The sequence below is a fragment of the Chanodichthys erythropterus genome, chromosome 15, assembly GCF_024489055.1.
Source record: "Chanodichthys erythropterus isolate Z2021 chromosome 15, ASM2448905v1, whole genome shotgun sequence".
NCBI lineage: Eukaryota > Metazoa > Chordata > Actinopteri > Cypriniformes > Xenocyprididae > Chanodichthys > Chanodichthys erythropterus.
The window spans coordinates 696,054-713,088 of NC_090235.1; the positions used below are offsets into that span (position 1 = coordinate 696,054).

General features: G+C 37.3%; 1 protein-coding gene across 1 annotated transcript; it reads left to right on the forward strand.

Moving 5' to 3' along the window:
- The first annotated feature begins 1,015 nt into the window (after window positions 1–1,015).
- Window positions 1,016–6,808, forward strand: si:ch1073-376c22.1 (uncharacterized protein LOC100000126 homolog). The gene is given in 6 exon segments (XM_067361634.1): window positions 1,016–1,159; window positions 5,192–5,447; window positions 5,522–5,561; window positions 5,563–5,671; window positions 5,733–6,022; window positions 6,655–6,808. Coding segments are annotated over 6 exon segments (993 nt in total).
- Window positions 6,809–17,035: the final 10,227 nt, after the last annotated feature.

Here is a 17,035-nt window from a genome sequence, read left to right on the forward strand (position 1 = left end):
TTAAAATGAACCCAAAGTATGTTGGAAATTAACCTTTATTTAATGTTTAATAAATGAGCATTTATTAATAAGTGTAATGAATAATAATTAAACAATAGACATTTATTAAATTGCCTATTAATAAACGTTCACCTTTTGATTATTATTGTTGCCTCTAGTAATTATGTCTGATTTTTAGTTTCCAACCTATTTTAGGTTTATTTTAAGCCGGCCATATAGTAATTTTTAAACAATTGTTAAAATAAAACTGACCAGCACGTTGGGCAAACATTTAACCCAACTGCTGGTTTTGTCCATTTTCAACCCAAATTGAGTTGTTTTTAACCCATAATGTTTTAGAGTGTATGTTTTAGGTGGGATATTATGAAAGCAAAAAGCACTAAACAAGGCCGATAACCTTGATTTATTAACCTATCTATACCTAAACCTACCTAATTTCTTTACACCAGAAAGGTGAAGGCTACAAGAAGATCAGCAAAGCTTTACTTAGTCAGAATACTGTAGCAAAAGTGGTACAAAAATGTTAAAAAGATGGAACTGCAACCATCTCACAGAGACGTCCAGGTCGTCCACAGAAGTTAACACCTCGACAAGAGCGTCTTCTGATGAGAAGGGTTGAAGAAAATTGGCATGCAAGTACACTGCAGTTATCTAAAGAAGTAGAAAACCAAACTGGGGTGACTATTTCCCGTGACACAATACAACGTACACTGCAGAGGAATGGCATGCATGGGTTCCGTCCACAAAAGAAGTCTCTCCTAAAGCCCAGGCAAAGCCCGCCTAGAGTTTGCCAGGGCCCATGCTGACAAAAACTACTTGGACTCTATACTCTGGAGTGATGAGACCAAGATAAATGTTTTTGGAACTGATGGCTTCAAAACTATGGCATCGCAAAGGTGAGGAATGTAAAGTAAAATGTATGGTGCCTACAGTGAAACATGGTGGTGGCAGTGTCCTTATGTGGGGCTGCATGAGTGCTGCTGGTGTCGGGGAGCTGCATTTCATTGATGACATCATGAATTCACAGATGTACTGCTTTATACTGAAAGAGAAGATGCTACCATCACACCATGCCCTTAGTCGTCGTGCACTTTTCCAAAATGACACTGATCCTAAACACACTTCTAAGGCCACTGTTGTATTTCTGAAGAAGAACAGGGTGAAAGTGATTCAGTGGCTTCTGATCTGAACCCAATCAAACACCTATTGGGAATTCTGAAGAGACAAGTTGAGCATAACTCTCCATCCAGCATCCAGTCTCTAAAAGAGGATATTCTTGAAGAATGGAATAAGATAGATGTTGCAAAATGTCACCAGCTTGTTCATTCCATGCCTATAAGATTTGCTGTCATTAAAAATCATGGAGGCCATACAAAGTACTAGATGTAGTAGTTTTTGTTGTGGGTTGTACTCACTTTTGCATCACCCTAATTTGAGTAAAACTGAAAAATGTGTAATCTAAGTTATATTATTAACCTTACTTTCATGTTATAAGTTATACGTTTTGTCAACATTTTGGAAAATGATGTCACTTTGTACAGAATCTGCGAACGCTTGTTCTGAGATACTGCTTATCATTTATGGGGAACTTAAAAAAGGAGTGGGTGGATTTTTATCATTATAAGGTGGTTGTGTGCACACTACCAACACACAACACCATTTAAAGGTGAATTTTGCATAATAAGTTCCCTGATGATTGGTGTTTGCTTTGCACTGTCACTGGGTTTTCTCTTCAATAAGATCTTTTTTTCTTACAGTGCTGGGAATCTTTTCCTTAAACTTTGAGTTTTGAGGTTTCGATCAAGAAAATGTACAGCTGAGAATCAAAGGGAGAGGGTCAAAGAAAAACAGACAAAATTGCATCCAAATGTAATTTCTAAAAGATTAGTGGAAAATGTGCAGCTAGATAAAAAAATAAAATAAAATAAAAAACACTTGTTAGTTGTTCCGTTTCTTCCCCTTTTCAAAAATCTGGTATAAATTAATATTGTGGTATAAGTTTTTTCATACACAATATTAATATTCAATCAATTAATTATTTTTAATTATTTTAGTGTGTAAGTTTGTTTATGCACGCATGAGATGAGATGGCAGAGATGAATTTACAAAATATATGCTTGCAAGATCTCTTCAGTTACATGAACTTCTGCCATTTTTTAATCCTTGTGAAAGATATGCCACTGACACCCAATGGTTTGGTTTCTGGGAATGCTTTGCTAAAACTGCATAATAATGATGACTTGTGATCTGTATCTAGTAGGCACATCCTTGCGTTGTGGAACCACAAAACATCTTGATCTCAGCCACATCTCACGGGGGAACAGATCAGACCCGCAACAACTTAAGAAGGGTAGAGAGGATACAAATCTCAATGAGTGCTGTACACTTGTTCTCAAATTACATAGAAAATCTATTACTTGTAGTTTAATTTGCTTAGATTTGTCATTAAACATCTTGAGCATTTATTTGACTATTGCAGGCAGAAAGATAAGAAAAATTCATATTTTGAGGTCTGAATGTGACTTCAAACAAAAACTAAAATAAATTAATTGATTCAAAAACATACAGGGAAGCCAGTGGGCCTGTCCCAATACCCACACTTGACAGGAAGTGCACAAAAATGGCAAAGCTCAGTGGCCTTAAAGGGGTCAATTTAGTGTTTCCTGAGGTGAACTTATAATGTTAGTATGATTTTTACATAAACAATTATCATAATCTAGAAATAAAATGAATTAGTTTAAAAAATGTTCTACCCTGATTTTAGCCCTCTGAATGCTATTTGAAGAGGCGTGTCTGCTGTGAGACTTCAGTGTAAACAACCACTGCTGTGACATGTTTGCATATGAAATTAGTCTTATATGTGGAACTGGTGCTTGCAGGCAGTTAGGGATTGAACCCCCACTGTGAAAACTTTACCAAGTTTTTACTATTAGGGCCTACAGCTGTCAAGATTAACTAATCATGAAAAGTGTTGATTATAGCACTATTTTGAGGTCTACTCTCGTCACATAAAAGCTTGCAGCGATTATCATTGTAGCTGATGACAGACAGCCTGTTGATCGTGGGATGGCAGTGATCATGTCATTGGAACTTGGTTTCTGCACTCTCACAAATGCTTCTATCATTGCTAACAGTGCAAACACAGTGTAAATACAGTTATAGATTCATAAAAAAATGCATTAATACTCAGTACATATCAAGCGATCTGCAATAACAGACAAACAATATGGACCACATAATAAAAACAGTTACTCACACTTGTGTGGTGCGACATTACTGTCGGTTCCAATATAGTCAGCATAACATAGTCTTTTAGTTTCAATCTTGCTCAAAATTCTGCATTAAATTGTGCCTTGTTTGTAAATGAATTTGCAGTAAAATGAAGTGAACAAAGGACCAAGTTCTTACTGACTTCATCAAAAATAAAGTTCATCTACTCTTTCCTAATGTTGGGATCAGAAGGAAGGCAATGCAAAGACTGTGTTTTTCCACAGCTTGGCACTGCACAACATCTTGTTTTGTCTTCGGAGCCTTCTTTATTGTTTGGTGTCTGTGTAGACCTGCGTTTGCCTCTGTTGTTACTATGTGTGAATCGGTGGGCAGGGCTAAACAGGCAGTGATGTAGAAGCAAGCGTTGATCTTCTTGTGCAGAGGTGGTGCTTATCCACACTATTACGTCATAAAGTGGCTCTTGGCAGACTGATTTCAGTCTAAGCCGTTTTTAGACTAGCAAGAAAGTTTTGAGTTCTGAAACTTACAGGATGTTTCACATTCACGTTCAAGAACTCATGAGTCCCAAAATCCTGAAATCACTTACACCAGAGTAATTCTAAGTTAATAAAGCAATAAGCCCTGTGAAGTGGTTTACAGTGAATTTGTAACAGCTAAGGGGCGTTGTTGACTCTCTGGGAACCATGCTCCTGCCCTGGGGCAGGACCTATTCTAAGCAGAGCTTGGACTTAGTTCAAACTCGGTAGATTTCACAACAACTCTGATTAAATCTGGGTTGTTGGCCCTAGGCTTTTGCCTTAGCTTCTTGCACGCTCATGGACTCAGTGTCGTCGCTTAAGTAGAAATAAACCTGAGATCCTATGCCGAGACGCCCGTTTATAATGCCAGATGACCCCGCCCAGTTCGGTGGGCTCTGGCGGGCTTCATCGCCATAGGCTTGTGCAGCTCTGCTGCACCGTCATTGGTTTGTTTCACTACAACTGCACAAACCAACAGCTGTGCAGTTTCACTGCGTGATTGAAAAAGGCTTTAGTAACTGGAGAAAAAGCAGTTTTCCCGTATCTCAGGGAACCGAGGTTAAGATGGTAAATGAGTACTTTATATTTATTATGCCATTAGATGGTGGCAAAGATTGTCTTTATGAGCAGGTCACTCAGTCGCAAAGAATTTTATACTGAAACTTGTTGTGAACACAAATGACAAATTCTTTGACTAGCAGTGTTAGTGTCAGCAGGGTACGGAAAACCCATTAACTGTTAACATAGGACTGACCTGAAGGAAAATGCTAAATCTGAATGCAGGTAATACACTCGGTATTATACATAATACAGTAAGCCTCAATGAAAAATATCAATTGAGAGCAAAAACATGTTCACGATTGGTTGCTAAGGGTGTTGTGCATTGATATGCAGAACCACTGGGTCATAGCCGTGTTTTATCAAGAATAAAACACAGCTAATAGTATTGACCAATCAGGATCAAGGACTGGAACTAACCATTTTATAATTAGATATTATATATAATTTGGTAGTTAAATGTAAAATATTGAAAATCAAAATGTGTAAATAAAGCTCTGTTAAAAACTTGTGTTGTTGTGTGTCCCATTCGGTAATCAAAACTTCTGTGCATACTTGTGGTCTTCATGCCCGCATAAACAAACAGGCCAAATACAGCAAATACATCATAAGTAGACAAGTGGCCATGTGCAAAGACCACAAGTGTGAGTTTGAGACAGGCCCAGTGTAGTTTAATTCACAAACAAATGAGTTTTATGAACCTGCCTTTTTAGTGATATAAAAACATGACAGCCCGTGTAGTATGAATCACTAACAAATTAATCTTGTGAGGTGGTTCTTTTTAGTGACTCAAAGAGAGAGTGAGAGAGAGAGAGAGAGAGAGAGCGTTGTACAGTAATCATTTCTCTGTTGGAAATGTTGCTTTGAAAAGTGTGACCCACCAGTCCATTTACTTGTTGAACACCACTTCCAATGCTGTTGATGGAAACAAAGCAACAAATTTAGCAAATAATTCCTGCACTTACATAACTGCAAAAAGAAACCCATGGTGGAGAGTTACCCTGCAACAGCCTTACAAAATTGTCATGGTTGCCATCACCAACTGGGGTGATTGTTGTGCCGATAGGATCGATGGAGCTGAGATTCGTATTGGGAACAGCCTTGACAACGATGGCAACCACAATCAGCTGTAAGAGACTTGTTAAGATATTGCTCAAATCATACAAAAATGTGAGATCATCAAGCATTTTTTAATTTCTTTAATGTTGCAAAAGTGTATTCTATGCGGGCTGGGAAAACATAGAAGTTCAAGTTCAGTAGATGGACAGTATGTTAATGTTCTTTTACCAGGAGAGAACCACATTGTGACAGTATGTGAGGTAGAGGTGTACGCAGTCTCTGAAGGTAAATCGGTCACATGTAATGTTTGAGTGTTTTACAGCACTGTCTAACTGTTCATATTTCATTATTTGTCAGACATGGTAGCAATGAAACAGTCTGAGGGGATGAGATACCAAGTCCAATCAAGGTTCTACAGCATGCCTGAGTCTTGCACATAATGCCATTGACTGGAACCAGCAATATGACCTATTCAAAGGCTCTTGCACTCAAATAAATACTGAAAATGATCCCTGGTGGAGACTGGTTCTAATGAAAACTTATACAATTGTATCAGTGGCTCTTACCAATTGCAGTGACTGCTGCGCCGAGCAACTGAATGGAGCGGTGGTTTACATTAGAGATTCACTAGAGTCTGAGGGCCATGCAAATCCAGTGTAAGGAATGCTGTTATTACATGCATATATTAGAGACCTTGTAAAGCTTATGTATTATTTATTATTATTATTATTAAGGAATATTACATTAGCAAGAGTGTTGTGTGTTCAGACCAACAGCATGTGATACAACCACTAAATAAACAACAACTTAATATTGTGTAGCTTTGATTTTAGACACAATATTTCCTGTTTTAGTCTATTAAATGGTTCCAACTTAAGTCAAATCAACTTCCCAAGCTACACACAGTAAAGGCCGATTCACACGGAAGATAATGATAAAATAAAGTTTTAAAAATCATTCTAAATTTAATAGAATAGTGGAGTCCACACCACAACTATAACGATAATAGCACAGAGGATCGATATCACTGGAATTTCACTTGCAGAACGATAACATCCGACAAACAATCAACATATTATCACCCAATCAGAATCCACCTGACTTTCAAAACCTTGAGCAATATAAACTTTGCCATGTTTTAATATGTAGTGAAATGCGTTTATAGGAAATTCACTGAACATACGCTGCTCGTGGACAGAAACTGTTGCATAATATACATAAACGATATATATATAATACTTAAGGCATTTTATTTCTATTCTGTTTCTTAACTTTTACTCCTATTTAGGTGTGTTAAAGTGTCCTTCATCCCTGTGGGAGGGACAGGGAAGTTCCGGTGTGACAGTGCTCTTCAAGGCCATTATGTGACTGTGGCTCTTCCTGGGGAAAACAGGACTCTGAGCTTGTGTGAAGTGGAAGTGTTCGGGGTTCCAACAGAATAGTGCAGTTTTTGTTTGTTTGTTTGTTTGTTTGTTTTTGTTTTCAGCAGGAATATTGCAACCCACCTAATGCCTATATGGCTACCCAATAATGTTAATAATAATTTACTTTATTAATATTATGTTAAAATATTTTTTATAATTCCAATCTACTGGAATTTGAATTATCTATACCTGTTACAAATATTTACATGATAAACAAAATCATTGTCTTTAAATGCTCAGTAACACGTCAAAAGAATATTTCTCACTTTTATTTTACAAAAAGTTCATATGAATGTTCAGGCCAATTCTTATCAGCTTGTTTTAATAAAAATTATGCATTTATACCAACCACTTGATGTCACTATTGCTTTAACTTCACTTGAAGGAAATGTTAAGGAACTTCCTGAAAGCTGAAAATGTGCAATTACAATACTTAATACTTTATTTTTCCATCTTGAACTGAGAGTTAAACCCAGATTTGCTGATCTAACTAAAGCTAGATAGACATTACTAAATCAAAAGTGAATATTTCTTGTAAGATCAATATTGATTCAATAATGGTTCAAGATATGTGTTCAAAACCGTGCTGACGTCTGGGATCATTCATTGTTATTTTGTAAACAGGAATCAGCCTGTTTCTTTTCCACAGTGAATTGAGAATGACAAGTTTTCATCATATTAATTGGATTTGGAGCAGCTGTATGCTTTAAGATGAGGTTGTCCTTCTGATAGACCATCTGTGCTTAATTCTCCAAAGTACTTGGATATATTTTTTTGCAAGCTATCTGTCAATGTACAGTTTTATGGGCAAAAATACTGTTGTGGAAAAGGATAAAATGTGAATCTGATTATTTCAATATAACTGACTAAAGACATCTCCAAAAAGCACAGTGTAATCACTGTCTACAGTTTTGACAATCATAGAGGTTTACTGCATTGTCAAAGATGCCAAACTGTTACTTGTACCAGTCGAGAATATGAAAATCATATGTTATATAAAAAATGCTTATATTAAATACACCTTTTCATATCCACATTGACAGATTGAAGTTACATTTCAATCAATGTTACAAAGGTTGAAAGAAGTCATTAAAAATATTGTCTGCCTGTCAAAATAATGCACTACTGGAAAATGGATAAATGTCTACAAAATAATAACATTCCTGATGTTTCTTTCTTTCTTTCTTTCTTTCTTTCTTTCTTTCTTTCTTTCTTTCTTTCTTTCTTTCTTTCTTTCTTTCTTTCTTTCTTTCTTTCTTTTCTTTCTTTTTACATTAAGAATTTTTCAGTCACAATATTGTTAAATGCCAAATCTGACCGGACAAAATCTGAGTACAGGTGCTGGTCATATAATTAGAATATCGTGACAAAATGAAACTTTCATTTATACTAGATTCCCTCATGTAAAGTAAAACATTTCAAAAATATATTTTTTTTAAATTTGTTGATTAGAGCGTACAGCTAATGAAAGTCCAAAATCCAGTATCTCAAAATATTAGAATATTTACATTTGAGTTTCATTAAATGACCATCCCTACAGTATAAATTCCGGGTATCTCTTGTTCTTTGATACCACACTAATGGGGAAGACTACTGACTTGGCAATGGTCCAGGAGACAATCATTGACACCCTCCACAAAGAGAGTAAGTCACAGATGGTCATTACTGAATGTGGTGGCTGTTTACAGAGTGATGTATCAAAGCATATTAAATGCAAAGTTGACTAGAAGGAAGAAATTGGGTAGGCAAAGGTGCACAAGCAACAGGGATGACCACAAGCTTGAGAATACTGTCAAGTAAAGCCGATTGGGAGAGCTTCACAATGAGTCAAATGAAGCCGGAGTCAGCACATCAAGAGTCACCACACTCAGACATCTTCAGGAAAAGGACTACCAAGCCACTTCTGAAACAGAAACAATGTCAGAAGCATCTTACCTGGGCTAAGAAAAGAACTGGACAGTGAACAGTGGTCAAAAGTCCTCTTTTCAGATAAAAGTAAATTTTGCATTTCATGTTGAAATCATGGTCCCAGAGTCTGAAGGAAGACTGGAGAGGCACAGAATCCAACCTGCTTGAAGTCTAGTGGGAAGTTTCTGAAGTTAGTAATGATTTGGGGGGCCGTGACGTCTGCTGGTGTTGGTCCATTGTGTTTTATCAAGTGCAAAGTCAATGCAGCCATCTTCCAGGAGATTTTGGAGCACTTTATGCTACCATCTGCTGACAAGCTTTATGGAGATACTGATTTCCTTTTCCAGCAGGACTTTAGCACCTGCCCACATTGCAAAAACCACTTCCAAGTGGTTTGCTGACCATGATTTTGAGATACTGGATTTTGGACTTTCATGAGCTGTACGTTCTAATCATCAAAATTAAAAAAAAAAAAAATTGAAATGTTTTACTTTACATGTAGGGAATCTAGAATATGTAAAAGTTTCATTTTTAAAAATAATTTACTTTTTCACGATATTCTAATTATATGACCAGCACCTGTATGTTGCGTCATCAGTTTTTTGATGTTTTCCCAGAAGAGAAAGAACTTTCAAATATGTGTATCTGCAAAAGTACACTAGCATATAAATAGTGTTAAAAAAACAAATGAAGCTCGGGGTCATCTGGCATTATAAGCGGGCATCTCAGCATAGGATCTCAGGTTTATTTCGACTGAAGCGACGACACTGAGTCCAAGAGCTTGCAAGAAGCTAAGACAAAAGCCTAGGGCCAACAACCCGGATTTAATCGGAGTCGTTGTGAAATCTACAGAGTTTGAACTAAGACCAAACTCTGCTTAGAATAGTTCTTGCCCCAGGGCAGGAGCATAGTTCCCAGAGAGTTGAGTTCCGAGAGGTCAATGTATAAAAAACTAAAATCTCATTTTGATGAGAATCTACCAGAGGTGAACAAGAACATGCTAACCAGCCAAACCTTGACACACACACACAAACACAATCACACAGACTATCTTAGGGCTTTTTGACCCTCTGTGTAGGAAAATCATTCAAGTATCAAAGACAGGAAGCATATTGATTTGGCAAGAACTGCAGATGTATAATTCAGCAAAATACAGAAAGAGTAATTGAGTCTCTCTTCTTCATGGCATTATCTGACTGGGTCAATTTGCACTCTGCCTGATCAGGTCAGCGCTCAGGGTGGATGAGACTTCAGCCTTCCACTGGCAGCCTTTGAGCTGGCACTGAGACCAGCTCAAGTGTGCATAATGTACAGAGGGCCACGGTCTATAAATTACATCTCACTTAACAAGGTGGTAGGAGTGCTGTCTGCATAAACTCTCACAAAGTAACAGCAAAATTACAGCTGTTTAACATTTGGAAATGTACAATTTTGGCTCCAAACATACTCTTTTTCCTGAACAAGGTTTTGCTAGGGATTCAAATATAAAGTCTGTAATTGCAAAAACATTACCACTTGAACCCTTGAAATAATCTACCTATGTGAGAAGTCTTTAGACCTTAGAAGATATTCACCTTGAATTAGCCAATGCCTTCAATTACAGCTAGCCCTTATATCAAAAAAAAAAAAAAAAAAAAAAAGAGTTCTCCATTTGTCTGTGTTCACTGTGCATCTAGCTTCACTTATTTCCACAGTTTCTTTCATTCTTTCTTTCTTTCTTAACCAAGCTATCTCTGACATTTTCACTAGGTATAACTTCATGCATAGGCCAGTTAACTGCTTATAAATAATTTCTAGTAACATTAGTAATACTTATTAGTAATAACATTAGTAATAATTTAATGCACAATATATCAGTGGTGTGGTCTTAACAAAAAAAGTGGTTTACTACTGGACAATGCACTCTTTCTCTTTTCCCTGCTATACACTACCTCACAGTGTCTCTCCCACACCCTGCAAGGCATTCAAGCACACAGAAACCTCGACTTTATCAATAAAACTACTTAAATGCTACATGACATTTCTCAGTTCCTTATAGCTGGTTATTTGATTCATTTTTACCTGCAGGTTGCTTCAGCATGACAGTGTCTCCACTCACTGCCACGTTTCCTTGACGCCTGTTAACTAGAGAAGCATCTCGCTGCAGTCTGCGGTGCATGTCCAACCCAGCCCACATCCAAGTGTAACAGGAGGCAAGGCCCATGCCGCCCTGCAGCCGATTTTACTGGTCATGTCAGTCACAGTATTATAGCCTATTGCTTACACTGAACACTGATCCCTAAACCTACCCGTCACTGTAAACTTAAATAAAAGTAACTGGAAATTAGCTGGATTTCTGGTAAGGAGGTTTTAGGTAACAATCGCGCTTATCCTGATTAACTTTGAACACTGAGAAGACTTATCCCTCACACCCAATTCTTTATCATTTACTTATATTTGTCTTTTTTGACAGACCGCACTGAAAGAAACCTACCTGAAACACACTCAGAACCTACCCATATGCCTAAAACACACTCAGAACCTACCATTACACTTAAAAACACTTTGTCAAAAACGTACATACAACAAATAGGAGTTTCCAGGGCAACACAGGGATGGGGAGTCACCATAGTTATAGATATCTATCTTGTCACAGGATGAATGAATAACTCAGATCGGGAGGTGAGGTAAACTAGCAGACCCAGCAAGGCAATTAATTAATTGTTTCTGTTTCTCATTATTTGGCCTTGCATTGCAGTTGTTTTATTTTCTTATTCTAAATGTAATAAATATCAAGTTAGTTAATTTGTGGAATTTGGCTTTTATCATGTAACATTTATATTCTGCTGAAATGAATGAAATTAGAAAAAAAAAAAAAAAAAAATGTTCATTTTGATGAACGAGATTCAAAGTTCTGAGTCAGTAAAATGATCCAAACTTCCAATCACAGGCGTGGCTTCTGACGTCACACTGGATGTGGGCGGAATTGGACGTCCACCGCAGGCTGCAGCAAGCCCTACTTGGTTAACTATGGTAAGTTATTAAGGGCGGGGAAAGGTAGAATGTTAGAAGTGATAATGCACCAATTACAACAAAGATTCACGAGTTTCACAAAACAGCACTGGAAACAGATAATGGGGAGGTTAGCACAACCATAGAATATGGAATTCTGAAGCAGCGAAAAAAGTGGGTATACATACAATTTTTCAAAACTCTAGACACAAAACTCAAAACTGATGATGAAAATGCAGATTTTTCAAAACTTTTAAACACTTTTTCCAATTACTTGGATACAATACACATGAACCAAGGATCATTTGTTGACTGAACTGAAATCATCTGTTGAAAATGACAACTTTATTACCATTTCAAAATGGAACACACACACCACATCTAATTGCTTTGGTGGTTTTTACAAATTACTGCCTACTCATTACTGGTGATTGATTTCACATATGTGGTGGTCAAAGCTGGTCAAGAGAAGGAGAGGCCAGAATTTAATTGGCCAGCGGGCAACCATCCAAGTACCTGGACAACGTGGACCATGAGTGTGGCTATATCGGAAGAAGGTGTTATAGGATGCAGACCTCATTTATAATGCAGACTCACAAACAAGTCACCATTCTGCATACCATGGATGACACATGGAATGATATCATGGTGTCAGGCCTGGATTCACCATGCCAGAAGATTCATTCCAAGATGTTTTGCTATTGAAAACATTTACTGTTGTCACATTACAGATGAAAGCAAACAGGCAAGTAACACACACAGTCTTTATTTAGATTCAGAGGCACAGATCTGGACAGAGGTGAAGTATGGGGAGTTTTGAGCAGAAAGCACATTGAATGGTGACTTAGCTGAATTGTAATGAATTGTCTCTTTGCAGGTTCAGTGGAGACAGTGAAGACAGTGATGTGGGTTGAGTGGAGGATCCAGGGAGAAGACACAAGGAATGGAAGATGGATCAGGAACATCAGGCAGGTCTGCGGGGATTCTCATGGTGGTGCAGTAACACATATGTTGCGTTCCAATTCGCCTACTTATACTACGCCCTAAAAGTATGTACTCTTTCTGTGAACAAAAAGTACTTACTTTTGAGTGTGTAGCAAAAGAGTAGACAAGCTTTGGGACATACTAACACGTCATACAATCGCGTCAATTCTCTCTGTCGCATCCCGTCACCGTAAACTGGCCTGTCAATCATCTTACATCCTCCACATTTCATTTATCCTACCGTATCGGAGAGAAATACAGCACGTTGATCTGCAGTCGCGGGTCTTTCATGTGGAGAACTGTCCTCATATTAATGCATAATGATGCATTTAAACGTTAATGGCCATTCGGATCTTTATAAAAGTCCACATTGGTATTTGCAGATGAAAAATAACACGGGTAACATTAAATATATATTTTCTATCAGGTTAAACTGATTATTAGTCACTCAAATCTCTCAGCGTCGATCGCGCGTATCCGCCATGTTTTGTAGTTTTTTATCACTTTTTACTCGTGTTTGTAGTTCTGAACTGAATCTTCGTCCAATGCGCAATGGGTTGTGGGCAATATTAGCCTTTATAGTGTGCACGGATCCACACTTCGAAAATCTACCGGAAATAGTAGACCATCCGGGGACTTTTGGCATACTCTTTTCAACATACTATGCTTTGGGACACACTTATTTTAATCTCACATACTATTTAGGATGGATAGTATGGACATTGGAACGCAGGGATAGACAAGACCAGACAACTGTGGTGAGGATGGCGACTTCTTATATAGGGAGTGCTCATGAGTGTTAACGAGGGTGATGGTTTGTAGGTGCCAGTGATTGATGAGTGAGTGCAGGTGAGGATCAGGAGGGAAATGTAGTGCAGGGAAGGTGACTGAGCTGGTGACTGGGATGGTGGCTGACAACTGTGATGTGGGTGAGAACCTGTGGCCAAATCCACAAGACCGGGTTGATGAAAACATAGAAGTGCAGTGAGGAATACTCCAGTTGACATTGTACTGTACTGTAGTTTGTTCTTTTTCTCTTTTTTTTTTTTTCTTATCTAAAATTTTCCTTTGAAAAAACTCTGTTGTGATTTGATTATTTAATCAGTAAATTTAAGTAAGATTTTGTTCAATGATTGTACTGTGTCTGTACTATTTTCTCTAGTCTATTACAGTGATGTATGAACGTGTAGAACTATAATAAAACCTGCATCACATATTTTGTACAACTATATTTATCGATTGTACTTACACAGTAAAACTGTGTATCTTGTGTGTGGCTGATCTAAAGTAATGTTCCTATAGTATATATTTATAAGTTATTTGAACCAATGAAGCAAGGACCGCCGCTTAATTTCGGGGTCCTGATCACTCATTCTGGGTTTATTCTGAGATAATAACCGGCTGGATGTACGTTATCCCTTACATAGGAAATGTGCTCCCAAACTTGCACGCTCTTTTGGCCACAACACAGCAGACGGCACGCAAACCTTAGCCTATAGGCTATAGTTTTTCTTAGTTAGAAATCCGAACCCAACCAGAACCCAAGCTATTCGTAAAACTTTCACCAGAACCTGACCTTGGGACTCTGGAATGGGCTCATGGGCTGGAGAGAACTCGAGTGGGCTCAGGGATAAGCTTGTGGGCACTGGGCTGATTGATGTGAAAAACAAAACTTGTTTTAATGATTTATACATTTTTAATACAAGTAAAAAATATATAAACTGGAAAGTTTGAGTTTTGTTTATTTTCCTTTTAAGTTGTCTATACTTAAACATTTAAGTTAATTCAATGCAAAGACTACATTAGTTCAACTCAATTAAATTGAGTTGTCAATTTCCCCATTACTCAATTGAACTGAGGGAACCACTTTCCTCATTTCATTTGAGTAGTGTCAACTTAGGGGATATAGTGTATGAATGTAATTCTTCTGCTGAACTCCAAATAAGATATTTTGCAGAATGTCAGTAATCAAACAGTTGATGGGCCCCACTGACTTCCATAGTTTTTTTGTTGTTGTTGTTAGTTTGTTTTCATATTTTTCAAAATATCTTCTTTTGTGTTCAGCAGAAAAAATTCATGCAGGTTTGGAATAACTTGAAAGTGAGTAAATGATGACAGAATTTTAATTTTTGGGTGAACTATCCCTTTAAGTTGTTGAGCAGAGAAAATATAATTTAGTGACAGGACAAGTCTAGAAGTGCGAAAGAGAATGAGAGAACAAGGAATAAACCTAATTTCCTTGAAAAAGCTCCACTTCTATTCAACGACGAGGTCGATACGGAGGAATCTGCTTTGCAAATGTGTCCCAGCAGGTGTTTACTGTGGTATTGCACCCCATGGCAGTAACACAAACCGAAGAAAACAGCCTCAGGGTTGAAAATAATTCCTGTAGAGATCAGCAAGTTCCCAACTCTCTGCCCCATTAGTCATAGAAACCACGCATTGCAGGTGCACAGGCGCTGGGCTGTTTTCTGTTCTCTAACTTTTGTTGTGAGTCTATGTATATGCCAAGTCCTTAAAATGCTTCTTCAGAGTGCTACACATTAAACTGTTTTTAAATATATAGAAGATGGCAAAAGAATGTCTTAAGAAATGTTGCAGGTATAAGGTAAGCTGTTATTTAAGCTTGTTATATTTATATATATATATTTATATATAATCAGTGGCGAGCGGTGACTTTTTTTAACCGGGTATGCTGTGTGGTGCGTCATGTAAATAAATGTGGCCAATAGAGTTACATTGAATGGGTTTATAGCTAATATGCGAGACGCTCACGTTCTCTCTAGACATTGTTAGTTAACTCATTTGCTTGCTCATGACAAATAGCAACACAGCGAAAAGTATTTCTAATATGTTGGAACTTTTATTGAGAGTAGTCCATATTTACCTGTTGAGACGTAACTTCACAAGCACCTGTAGCTTTTGTGACGTTTGAGTCAACTGAGGCCCAACATGCGAAAGGTGTTTGCAAAATATGCTGTATTTTTGTAATCCACTAGGTGCCGCTACTGTCACAGAAATGACATACTTCAACATATCAGTTTAGGACACAGATCTAAATCAGACACGACCATAGACAGTAAAAGAAATGGACACAGCGACCCCATTGGAACTCAATCGGTCTTTGTCAGACACGTGATTTTGTTGTGTGTGACGTCACCGCGGCGCCATATTTGTGGTATCCCTGCTGACTGTGAGAATGAAAGAGATTACACGAGTTGAGATAACAAGCAAATAACTCGCAAATATGAAGAAGCACAAGAACTAAGTTAAAATTTCATATCGCGATAAACTCACCAAAGATGCCAGGGACCGTTATTTGGAGAAATTTTCATCCATTCATAACATAGATCAGTACGAACTGACTGTAGTAAGTTGGAGTGCTACTGACCCCGCATTGCTACCTAAATCATCATACTTAAATATTGTTAACTGTCTTGTTTATGGCATAAACGCATAGTGAACAATTTAAAAACTATAAATCCCTTGAAGCCCACAGATATTTCACTAATGGGTGCAGGATTTATTTATGTTCTGAAGGAAGGACTGCAATAACACAGTATAGTAACGATAATGATGATGATGTCGTGTTAACTATATAACAAGTGCATGATTAAGGATGGTTTAGTGTTATCAGGAAGAATTTTGAACTAATACTACCCTTTTTTACATGCATTTTATTTTCTTTATTGCATTAAGTACAAACCAATGTATACCACAATAAACATTGTTCCAATAAACAAGGCATCATCAGAGATGTATGTAGAATTTAATAGTGTATTTTATAGTACATTCTGATATAGTATACCTTTTAGAGCCAAAATAATTTGTAAATTATTGTCCTCCATCTACCTCTGTGTTGTCTGGGTCAATGACATTATGAGTCTTTTTTTTTTTTCTTTTTTTTTTTGTCCAAAGGCCTTAATAATAATAAAAACAAAGGTATGTCATGCAAGTTAAATATCTGATTTACAGATTGTGTAATACTGTTAATACTATAAGTGCATATAACCTAAATCTACAAATCACCCTGAAAAATTTAATTATACATGCTTTATTGTTCATGCAAGACTGGATAAAGCATCAGCACATTTTTACACTACAATTCTACAAAAGATTCAAACATGCGCTGATTGGATGGTTTCTCTGTGAAAATCTAAAAACAGTCAATAATCTCTGCTACTCTGTATTTAAACACAGGAGACATATTTCTGTGCAAATCATCTCTGTCTGCCCATACAGCTGAAAGCTTCAGGTTTGCATAGATATGACAGAGTTTCATTGAATGTTCTGTATACCGTCTCAGGGGAAACATTAGAAGTTTTGTGCAGGCAGATCAAATCTGAGGTATATTAAGGTTCA